Source organism: Argopecten irradians, chromosome 6, assembly GCF_041381155.1.
Source record: "Argopecten irradians isolate NY chromosome 6, Ai_NY, whole genome shotgun sequence".
Lineage (NCBI taxonomy): Eukaryota > Metazoa > Mollusca > Bivalvia > Pectinida > Pectinidae > Argopecten > Argopecten irradians.
The window spans coordinates 37900328-37913352 of NC_091139.1; the positions used below are offsets into that span (position 1 = coordinate 37900328).

The window sequence follows — 13025 nt, forward strand, 5'->3', positions numbered from 1 at the left end:
AGCACATTTTTTGTGAAACATTTGAAATTTGTATATGACTTTGTATGGCATACTACCTCAGAAGAGTCAATATTATGTTTTTCATTTCGACAACAGTAATTCAGAAAAATACACTCGAATCATTTATCTTCCAGATATGAAATATCACAATATTTTATTTACATTTCGCCTTGTCACAGTGTTATAGTCTACAACATGACATCATGTGTTTTCTGTCGCCTTTTTACAGTCTTAAAGTCTACAACATGATATCATGTGTTTTCTGTAGTGAAACCACGAAATTCTGTTGTACGAAAAATATAAAAAAATATATATATATGACTTTGAATATGATATGTTATATAATCATTTTGTTCGTTTTGAACTTTATCCTCCAGATTTTATAAAAGATTAACAATATATGTAATCTATATTTCGCCGAAATGTTTATATCTTACAGAGTTTCCTCCGGTTGGAAAGTTACATGTTACACTGTTTCGCCTGAGAGATTTCTATGTATTTTTTTTTTTTTTTTTTTTTTTCATTTTTTAAGTGTCATAAAGTACAAAGTATTTTTCTTTCAAACATCAAATTCGGTCGTTAGCTGTATCAGGTAATGACCTTTACAAATACAGCCTTTATGAGTGAGTTGTTTTCCTATCATCCTTACTCAATATAGAAAACCAGTTTTTCATGTACCAATTTTAAACTGAGTGAATCATAGGACCATAGATCGGCACTCTGATCAGCTTCATTGCTCTCCCCGCATTAATCCGATCCCTCGGGTGAATCGAAACGAGAAACTGAAACCTATGTTGTTTTATCGCGGTCATTGATCGCTGCACACGGAATGTGTATTGCATCTACTATATAGAAAGTTGAAAGCCTATAGAAATTGATCATCAAATGAGAGCGTGTGATAGTTCAACCGGTCAGCACATGTATAACACCTGTCGGCTATCTTTGCTTGCTTACTTCTCTAGTCTACTGTATTGTATGTATTTAATCTGCCTAAATGGAAACATTCGTGGACCCACCTGTAGAATTACCTGTTGTTATTATTTCACTTCGTCCTTTTAAACAGCCTTAACGACATTCATACTGTTTTTCGGGAGGTCTACCTTTATATGTACGTGGCGCTACGATACTACTTTGACGTTAATAATTCAATCTATGGTGATTACTGGACAAAATCTCATTATTTATATATTAGTTTTCTAACATAAAGATCGGCAGTATTCATATAGTTGCTGTTCAATTACCTGTAGCTATTATTAGCCTGTTACCTTTAATTTACCTTTGGATTTTAATACCTTTGATATCTTTGTCGATTTACTAGCGGTCACACTATCGCCGCAGTCCTTGTGGTCGTATGGTATATATCATATATATCGCCTTCATATACATGTATTTGTACAGTATACATAGTATTGCGGTCGAGGTGTATGGGTCGTTCAAGTCAACTATACATACAATTTAAATTATTTCAAGTTTCTGTAGAAATATGCAATAATCGATAGACTTCTTATGTATTGAAAATCAACTCTGTGAGTCAAACGTTGTTATATTAGATTGTATTCTTTGTGAGTCAAACGTTATCATATTAAATTGTATTTTTGTGAGTCAAACGTTGTTATGTTACATTACATTCTTTGTGAGTCAAAGGTTGTTATATTAGGTTGTAATCGTTGCGAGTCAAAAGTTGTAATATTAGATTGTATTCTTTGGTCTAGATTGTTATCGGTATGTTCGATACAATTGCGATTCCCCCCTTGTATTGTTGGAAACTCCATTACTCAATTTAAAGTGCGGTACCGCTGAAACAGAATGGACGAAACGCTATCCTGATGTATCATCTGGTATCTTCGATATTCAAGATGTTACTCCCTGTCGTTATATCCACTTCTGGAATATTGTCAAAGCAAAACTGGAGGCTCTGTGTGCGACCACATATGAGAAGGTAGTTTGGTCCTTTGATGTACATCAAAATAATCGAATAAAGGTATGTTTTAAATTTGGTCGTTACTGTCTCTAGTCTTCAAATTGGGTATATGTATGCTTTTGATTGGTCAGTTTTCTTCTCCTGGACTGCCTTTAGTTTAACAATGACATTGACCAGGGGTTGATATAACGACAACGACAACACCTGGATATCGAAGATGTCCATCTGGTCACGTTACAATTTAATGTTGGTAACTCGCAATTAAAAAATCTCGTGAAATATTTGTTCTCCAAACATAATAACAATTCGTCCCAATGAAAATCACCAGCGTTCTAATTCTTACGCTGCTGTTACAGGCTAACATTTCAGTCTATGTAAAACATTATAACATTTAGCGATTTACTTTACAAAGTCAGCGGAGCAGAAGTGACAAGCGAGAGGGTGACATGCTTCGGCGGATATTACAAAATACTGTCTGGTATACACATGAATCATAACAAAACCGGTTACTTCAGTATGCAGTTTATAATATATCATAGAAAATACATTTAGTAATTTGCAATTAACATAAATGCAGTTTGTCTGCATAATAAACTGTACGATTTACGAATAAATATAGATTAGTACAACCCTGGTATTTGAAGTCTTGAGCTCATTCCCAATACGCATTTCATAAATATTTACTACATTATGTCCATATCGAAATACCAGCCAGGTGACGTCATTGTTGTAGAATTTGGAGCGTACATGCTCTCTGACATATGTTATTTCCAGCAGTTGTCTTCCTCTAAAGCATTTGTTTCCTTTTCACAATACTTTCAACACAATGAAATAGCAAAAAGACACCATTTTAGCCCCTGTTGCCAGATTCATATAAAGATTACTTATCAAAAGAACAGAATTTTTTTATTTCTAAATCAGAAAAAATAAATAGGGCCCTTGCCCATACCTGCTGTTTAAAAACGCTTATTATTACAAAGTACTTAAATCTCACTAAAATGTAAAAATTAGATAACAAACGTGAACATTGTGTAATTTCCCATTTTAATACTTAGTGTATATAAAGCAAAAAATAACTATACAGATACAGCTACAAATTTCATCGCACTGGTGATCGATTTAATAAAAAAAGTGTTGCAGGAAAAAGCTCTACCCAAAGCGCATTTAAAAACGTTTTAAAATTTCAAAATAATTGCCAAATGGACAATTTCTGCTTCTTATTATTATTATCTTTATGAAGAGTACATATTAGTAATGGTATACAGAATGTATATGGTAATAGCATGAAATAGTATTTACAAAATTACGGAAAGAGAGAGAGATAAATACACAACATAATCACTAAATATCAGATAAAGAGAGAGGAGGGCACAATTCTCTCGGATATTTCTATATCAAAATTAGTTCAATGTATATACAATATAAGTATGCATATACATATATAAAGAAATACAAGAGTAAGTTTTGAAGTGATTGTAAATCAGCTACATATACAAATTGAACATCTTTTTAAAAGTATACACTGATACCAATCTTAATTGTTCCATATCATACCTTTCCAATGTATAGCCCAAGGGACCTCGTAATAATACATGTATTAGCTGAAAAAAATATTGGAGGGAGTATAAATATGAAATAAAATCATTGATACAATTGAACATATGAAATCATCTCTTATTTGTTCAGTTAATGAACAATTTAAAACAACATGACTAACAACATCAGTGTAAAAGTGTCCACAAGAGTGACATAGTATTACGGAATTTTTTAAACGTACAATATCTCTTACATTTTCAAGGCAATTTGGTATAGCTAGTTTGCAAAGGTAATGGGGTTTTAAACAATCATGCAATGATAAGAATCATGTGCATTCTGCGTCATTTGACATTCTCAATTTCCAGACATTTGTTTCATACATAGTTACAGATTTGTGGACTAAGGCCTTCCAACAATATCTAGTAGGAAAAGATCCATCATCGGAAAAATTTAAGACATTCAAATAAGTTATATTTCTGAAGTATTATGGTAATGTCTGGAATAAACCCTTTTTGAACATATGTAGGATTCGCATTATTTAAAAAAATCTAACATTGAAAATTCTAAGAATCATTTGCTCTTTTCATTCTACAAATACAAATCTGAATGTCTTTAAAATATTATCAATGTTATTTAAAAATCCCTGAACTTCTGTGAACCCATGAAGAAACCATCCTCGATATTCCAGGGGTTACTATCACTGTCGTAATATCCACTCCCACGCTGCCAAAGCTGAAGGCTGTGTGTTTGACAACAGATGAGACATGTAGTTTGATCATTGAATGTACATCAAACTAATTGAATGGCTTCAAAGAGAGAATATCTAGGTCTGTTATTGGTCAATTTTTCTTTTCTCTTGAGATGCCCTCAGTTTTACTACAAAATAGTCCAAAGGGCGGATATATGACAATGATATTTATCCCTGGAATATCGAAGATGCGTTGAATCAAAACATAAAAAAGTTACAGCGATTTTATCTTTCACAGACAATGGATCGTGCGATCTATTTTGGTCACGTATAAATTGATCCTATGTTTTAAAACGCCAATGTGTACGCCAAAGTCATTCTCGATACTCCATAATTTTACTACAATTTGGGAGAGGAAAACACTGACCAATCACAGGCCTGCAGAAACTTCCTCGGAAGATTACATAGAGAACGACGCCTAACTACTTCAAAGCCAGATATTTAACCACAGTGTACTGTTATTCGATTCTTTTGATGTTCTCCAAAGGACCAAATTACCCTTGTCTTCTGTTGCCTTCAATTATTCAAGAAGTGGATATAACAACAGTAACGGTAACCCCTGGGGTATCGCGTATGTGTCATACCAACAGCCTCTTCTTGCAAAATATGTCTATTTGCAATGTATGTTCCATATCAGTTGAACATTGGCTTCGGCGGCATGCTTCAGTGATAAAGCACTATAAAGAGGGCAACAGTTCCTCTATACAAGAAGACACAACACGAACATACCGCAGTCTCCCAAAACACGCACCTCGCACTTCACACACGCTACACACTGCATACATGGGAGGTCGTCCTTACATGACCCTGGCTGTTAATAGGACGTTAAAATAACCAAACAAACAAACAAAAATATGGGATGCAATGCACTATAAGAAATTAAATAAATGTGTAAATGATAGCCAAATAACTGTTGTCAAGACAAAAGCGTTAAGTCATATGCAGCTTGTTAGTATTTTAACACCAATGTATCATGTCCTAATCCCAGGGCTGGTCTCACCGACTAAAATCAGCACAAGCAACCAACTAATTTGTGATAAAATTTTAAAACACCATCAGCAGTCAATCTAAAGTTGGTAAAACTGAAAATAAAATCATGAGAAATCATTCAATGACGAAATCAGAGAACTTTGTTAGAAGCGAAACAATTTCTGATCAAACAAAAGAATAAAGAATATCATGAAAAGAGAAACATTTTGTGGTGAAACCAATAAAAAGAGCATTATGAGAAGCGAAATACTTTCTGATGAAAACAAAGAATATTATGAAAAGCGAAACAATTTCTGATGGATGAAATCAAAGAATATTATGAGCAGCGAAACAATTTGTGATGGATGAAATCAAAGAATATTCTGAGAAGCGAAAATTTCTGATGGATGAAATCAAAGAATACTATAAGAAGGGAAACAATTTCTGATGAAATCAAAGAATGTTATGAACTGGTATTAATCAATGTGATGAAACCAAAAACACGTCATAAGCAGTGTAAAACAAATGATGATGAAACAAAATAATTCAGTGACATGAATTGTTACTTGTTCTAAAAAAGTCGATATCTTGTTAAACAAACACCATCAAGGTGGCGACATCCAGTGTAAGTAGATGGTTGTTTGAATGGTAGTTTGATTCGACGAACTACAAACTTTTACCGTAATCGCAAGTTTCATTTAGTGAGTTCAAAATGAAACCCAACATACCTGTATTGTATCTTCCCAACCAGTTTTTGCAACATAAAATGTACTTTAATTTGTTGTATTACTCGTCATCAGTACTGTAACATGGAAAATATAATTAGCTGTTAATCGAAATTTGAGACAATACTATCTTTCAAAGTTTTTTTTTTTTTTTCAAGATCTGAAAAAGAGAAGAAACCACACAACTTTTAATGCCTGTCAGTCAGTTGCAACACTGCGGTACAAAAATTGACGGTAGAGTCCAACAATGTAATAATATACAAACAGGCTGAGATGGAGAACAAAAACTAATCAAGTGAAAATTACATTAATAATGAATCTAAATGGCGAAAAATCTTTTGGAATTTGGGAATATTAATATCTAAGCCATCTTCTCAACATAGAAACACTGTGGTTGGTTATGTGGCTTTGAAGTTGGGAGTACAGAGAGAGCGACTCCCAACTTCAAAGCCACATAACCAACCACAGTGTACCGTTATACGGCTCTTTTGATGTACATCAAAGGAATAAATTACCTGTTCTGTTCTGTTGCCTCCAGTTTTACGATGAGATAGTCCAGGGGTGTAGAGATCGTAAGTGATCGGAACCCCTGGAGTATCGAGGATGCCATCAGTGCTACTTTACTGTCTATCTCAAAGTCAATCTTATCTTTTTTTCTGATATTGCTTATATAATCAGATCCATGTTAGTTTTACTCATGATCAAACTATGACCGATTTCTCAACAAATCTCTGGTTTTGTTTGGTTGAAATATAACAACATTTTTCTTTACTCAATCCCTGCATCCTTCCCTTTTCCTATCAAAGCACTGTATAATTAGCTCTGATAACTCTTAGAAATAATCAGTACTGTCATATTGTTTTGATTTAAGTACATTGTACTTGTTTCTGTATCCAACCTTTTATGACATGTATATTGTACTGTGTTGTTATTGAATTGAATAAAATATTGTTTAAAAGTTAAGTCCACTAGGTTCAGTCTTCTCGAACGAAGTAATATTTACTCAAAACATCGTGCGCATGCGCACATAGAGTTTGAAATTCTCAACGGATGACCCAATGGACATGTGAATATTCGCATGAATTTTCTCATATAATTAATTCTTTTACCAATATTTTGGAATTTCTTTTCCACTTCAGAGAAACACAAATACTTCATCATGGATATGGCTGGTCTGAAAGTCGGCGTTAATGTCGACATTCAACGGACCGACGGTAAGATGGTCTGACAACAAATCGGAGAGAAAAGTCGCTGCTTTCGTTGCTACTGAGAATATTTATCTGGACCGGTATTTTGCAACCCGGTTATTTAATGCTTACATTTGAGTACTGTGTGTTTATTTTCATAAGCAATCATTGCATATCTATAAAAACTCCCAATTATGCATTTATTGAGGTGACAGTTAAAATGGTGGTACGCAGGTCGATTCTGTCAAATAGGTAATTGCTCCTAATATTTTGGCACAATTATTAAAATTTCATAACCGAAATTTAAATGTGTAAATGGCCATAAAGTTTCACCAATGAATATTTATATTAATGAGATAGAGTTGATCATTTTATACTTTGGCATGTTTCTGAATAATTTAACCAAATTTACAATTTACAAAAAATTGACTTGTACAAAAGGTCCATGGAGATTTCATTGACAAATTTGAATTGTTTTAAAATAACTTCGAGAAATTGTTGTAGGCCTACATAATGGCTTTAAAGATGTTGTTGATAAAGCAATCTGCTTATACATGTACACTTGCCCTGAATATATTCTGATGTCCTGGTACATGACCACAGGCTATTTTCAGCATGGAAAAAGAATTGAAAAGGATCGACCCACTCCACCTACAGTTTTTCCTTCAGGGGAATTTCAGGAACTACCAAATCTTTGAATTTTCAACCAGGCTGTCTTATTTTATCAGGATAGATCCCCATTGAACTAGCATTAAACCATGCAATGATGCGTGACCGCATGCCATAACATTTGGATGTAATGTATTTGCAGTTATTATACAGTATAAGTGTCCCCTCTTCCTAATATGGGACTAATTCACGTACCACGTAATTCCCGATAACGTTTGTGCGGGACTAGTGGTGATGGAACGTAACTACTGTAATCTTCCCGCTGAAATGACATTAGCGTGGGGTATCAGCTATTGACGTCATTCCATCACCAATAGAAACAATAGTAAGTCCCACACAAACGTTATAAGGTATCACGTGGTACATAAATTATTCACATTAAGTGTCCCTTCCTTCTTCTGAGAAGGATTTGAAGTTATATAAAAGCCTCCATTCCATAGATTTAATGATGTTTTACAACATATGATGCTTCGATTTCTAACATCAGCATTGTAGTACATAAACCACAGGCCTCTGCTTCTGGTTTTGGAAAAAATATAATAACTAACCCCTACAATGAGCAAGGTGAGACGCTCCGATGCATCAACTATGGAACGGAAATTGACATTGCAAGCAAGCAGTTTTGCAAGGAGCAATCTAATTCATCAATTGATTTAAATGATCAATTAGATTGCTCCTTGCAAATCTGCTTGCTTGAAATGTCAATTTCCATGCAAAGTTGATGCATTGTCCGCTACTCGGAGAGTTTCGTGTCATGTTTCTTCTCTGTACTGTAACTTCTCAAAACAAACCTTGTATATATTGCAAAAATAAGATTCTTAATTAGGTAGGTTGATTTTGCCAGCAGACGCTCAATATTTTAGTCAAATTTAGTCTTTTTTCAAACGGACTTGGAGCGTAGGGTCTACCTTCAACTTCCGGTTCATGGAGTGCCTCAAGAAGAGATGTATTCACTAAAAAAAATGAGTGTGTACTCTTTTTTTTTTACTACCATGGGATATATGTAAGCGACATCATTCCGGTGATTGTGACGTCACTGTTTGGCGGGACTGACTACCGTTTCATTCATTCCTACTAAAAGTGACGTCACTGGAATGTTCGGGATCAAGTCATCAAATTTAGAAATTGAATCAAACGAAAGAAATTTAACATTTATTTACTGACCTCGTAATATTTTCCTATCGCAACTGTTACAGGAAATTCTTATTATCTGATATTGAGTTCAATGTAATAGTAGAGGTAGGTTATTATATTTTTCCAAAACCAGAAGCAGACGCCTGTGCATTAAGTTGCGAGTCTTTCACATCTGATTCACAAAAATCTCAAAGGGTAAAGGGCATATATACATGATTATATATATATAATTACAACATGAACAACGTCCATGTGATGGTTTCCATATACATAAAAAAAACACAACTATAAAACAGTTTTACATAAAAAAAACAACTATAAAACAGGGAGAAAAAACTGTTTTATTCATGATTATATATATATAATTACAACATGAACAACTTGCATTTTGATTTCCTAATAAGCACCCCCTTTGTAACAATTCAACTGCAGCGTAAGTTGAGCTGAACACGGTAATCATTTTTTATGTCACTGCTTTTTATTATAATAGGTCACTACATATACTAGATAAGTCAGAAATATGTACGTAATGTACACTCTAGATCTAGGTACAGCTTTTCATTTTCATGACACAGGAAGTGTATAGCAGTTGTTTTTTTCTTTGAAATAAATAATTAACAGTGACCTATGATTATGATTAAGAATAAAATATAGCATAATGTATATAGGGCAGATTATATATATTGGTGCTACTATAATTTTATTTGATCGTAAATGTGTTTTGGTTGAAGGTCGTATCCATTCAGCTGTGATCAGTGGAGTTAACCCAGAAATGAGGAGCGTTACAGTTGAATGGTTTGAAAAGGGAGAAACCAAGGGAAAAGAGGTAAACAACAATTGGATGTTTGCTAATTCTTTTCACAACATATCAATATATGATTATTGTAAATATTACTTCATTTGTTTAACATTTCTTTTTAAATTTCTAATTACATGCAAAGTTCAAAAAATTAAAATGTCCAGTCTAACTTTTTCCCAGATTGAAGTGGAAGCCATATTTGCTTTAAATCCAGACCTTCAGACTCCTGTTCAACCAGTTCGTGAAAGTCAATCTTCAAAGGTAATTATAATTATTGGATGGTGGAGACGTGATGTGCTATGTATATATATTTATGATTGTGAAATAGTTAAACGAATAGTCGGGCAAGTGACTGTAAAATCGGTAAAAATGGTATTAATATATCCGGTATAATTTCTTATGAATTAGAAAAATAAAACTTTCCGTCAAAATCGCTGTACATGCGAAGAAAATAATAATATCTATGGGAATCCTAAAAGTCCTCCCGGACGGCTAAGAGTGCAGTTCAATCTTAACGCATGCGCAACACCCACCACTCTCCGTAGTAAACAAAACATGGCTACCGTAGTTTTGAACCAAAATGTTTCCGCCAAAACAACCAACTGACTCACCTAAAATGCGAAAGGAAAGGCAATGGAGCAGCGACAATCCCAACAACTGACTCGGTAAACATTACGACGCATGGCGAGTGTTAATACAACTTGTTATAGTGAAGAGAACAGTTCAAACGAGCACGCGGCTCCGGACCGCTACTGTACGTACCTAGGCCTACCTACATGTACGTACCCGGTACTCCCTGCTCAGCTGATTGTGAGTGAGTCTTCGTATTTTGATCATTATGTAAATAGTCCCTAGCAGTATTTTTTCATAAATGAGTGGTCACATATGGTCACATGTTTCATACCTGTTCCCCAATCGCGTAAAACGTAACCCTGGGGTAAATAGCGGTTCTTTAGTGGGGCCTCTTTAGGGGTAATGAATGCCCTGTATGCTACCGGTCAATTCATACAGTTCTGATGTATATATTTATAGATTTTTAATTTGTAAATTTTTGTTCTGTACATGTTCTGGTAGTGTTATACACATACATTGTATATAGGATTTACATTGTAGGTTAATTGGTAAAATTGTATTGTATATGTTCTGATATACACATATACATATGTACATGTAGGTTTTAGCTTGTTCTTTAGATATATTTGGAGGACACATACAATATTATTTCTGGTCATAATAATAAATAGTGTTTGTATATTTATTACAACTGTACCTGGTTCATGTGTATATATGACAAACTTTACAGAGTTGAAATGTACTGCAGCCATGTATCATTTATAATTATTCTGAATTTTTGTTGGAACTATAGATAATGAATTTTGTATCTTTTTTGAAACAATATTTGATTCTATCAAATGCATCAGTGACACATTCACAACTTATAAAATGTTTTCTCTAAAATAAAAAAAAAACCTGTAGAATGAACCTACATTTATTTATTCATTTATATACATTGTATATTTGAAATTGATCATTTCAATTTTTGTCATATTCAACAGTATAAAAAATTGCTGGTTCTTTTTTTCAGGCACCATGCATGCATAGTGACATGAATGCAGAAAGTTCATCCCTTGGACCTGTATACAAGTTTATGTATACATATACATACAATTAGCATCATATGAAGACTGAAGAATGTTGATTTGAGTGCTCTTGAAAGTAAACTTTTCCAATATGGACCTAGAAGATCATGAACAGAACATTTAAACAGTATTAATTTATTAAATGTTCCTTTCAACTGTAATCATTAAATAAAATTATGATGCAATACTTTTTCATTGTTTAACTTTGTAGAAATATTTGTTTATATTAGTCCTCTAGATCCAGTGATTATAATTCTTGCATCCATATGCCTGCCCATTTGTTTGTCAGGGCTTGTGAGATAGCTTTTCAATTACTTTTAAAATATAAGGATTTTTTTTTACATATAGCAATATAGATAACATTGTCTTAGGATTTCTAAATTCTACTTTACAAGAGAGTAGACTCAACATATAAATAAAACCATAAAACTAGCAAGTTATCTGAAATGTTAAAAATCTTTTTGTCTGAACCAAATTTCACATTTATTGTCTATGTGTAACTTGTACATAGACCATTTATGTATTAATACTGTAGTAACAGTGATTACAAACACATAGACTAAAATGTAGTATGTAGTACTATGTACATCTGTCTTTGATTTGAGTTCTAAACAAAAAAGTGGTACCTATTGGGAAGTTGTGACTTGGGCGGAGGGTGAAATACAGAAGAAATAGCTACACATGTAAAAAAGAAAGATATACAGTACCATATGGATTCAAAGTTGCTCCAAAATCAATGAGACTAAATAACCAAAAAAAAAAGCCATGTAAACCCCAAATATGCAATGACCAGATCAATGATAAAGCACCCTTCCACTTCCAGTTATCTGTAGCTATTTTCTTCTATATTTCAACCCCCCACTCAAGTTACAACTTCCCAACCTCATGATTCTTCTGTCTTTTTAGCCCCCCCCCCCCCACCCCCACCCCCACCCCCACCCCCCAACACACACATACCTGATTGATTGTCATGTTATTTCAGGTTCCTATTCAGGTATTATTCCTAAAAACCAAGAAGGGTATACACACTGTGTACTCTCAAAGGAGGGGAACCACTTCATTCAAAAATGGAATTTACAATTTCATCTTAATTTTGAAATTTTCAATTTAATTATTAATTACTGGACTATTAAAACAGTATAGAACCCCTCGGCTACAGACAAAGTACTGTGGTACACATTTCTCTTAATTAATTACTTTTCTTCAACTCAATCATCTTTTTCTCCAGAGCACAAAAAAGAACAGGAAACAACAGAAAAGGAAAGTAACATACATGTAGGCCTATATGTTGTTTTGGAAATATATATGATGTGTTAATTCTCACAGCATAGGCCTACATGAATGTGAAGAATTAAATATTATCAATGTTTGAGAGAATTTCCTAGTTGTAATTCTATAGCAGCTACATGGAATGTACGTTTACATATATACATTGTACGATACATATACATCATAAAAGTTTCTTTCCTTCCAGCTGGACATTCATGTCATCTCTCTCCAGAACTCAAATATTGTTTACAAAAAAAAAAACCAACCAGAGACATAGATAATTTAATTAAATCACTGCAAAAAACTACACGAATAATTGAACACATATATTGTACTTGTAAAATATCTATGTATGAGCTAATTTATTTTCACATCGTTGACAGCTACATGCATGAACGTTCTATGGAACGTTTTCGTGTGGTTTTAAA

General features: G+C 33.6%; 1 protein-coding gene and 1 long non-coding RNA gene across 3 annotated transcripts in view; both read left to right on the forward strand.

Moving 5' to 3' along the window:
• Positions 1-6932: 6932 nt before the first annotated feature.
• LOC138325808 (kinesin-like protein KIF2A) overlaps positions 6933-13025 on the forward strand; it is a 51929-nt gene continuing 45836 nt past the window's right edge. For both annotated transcript variants that reach the window (XM_069271727.1, XM_069271729.1), the window contains exons 1-3: positions 6933-7113; positions 9621-9715; positions 9869-9949. In XM_069271727.1, coding sequence (XP_069127828.1) covers positions 7059-7113; positions 9621-9715; positions 9869-9949 — 231 coding nt within the window. In that variant the 5' untranslated portion in view covers positions 6933-7058. The remainder of the gene's footprint in view (positions 7114-9620; positions 9716-9868; positions 9950-13025) is intronic.
• LOC138325809 (uncharacterized) lies at positions 10028-11769 on the forward strand. The gene is made up of 2 exons (XR_011208826.1): positions 10028-10498; positions 11274-11769. It is a non-coding gene; the product is annotated as an uncharacterized lncRNA (long non-coding RNA).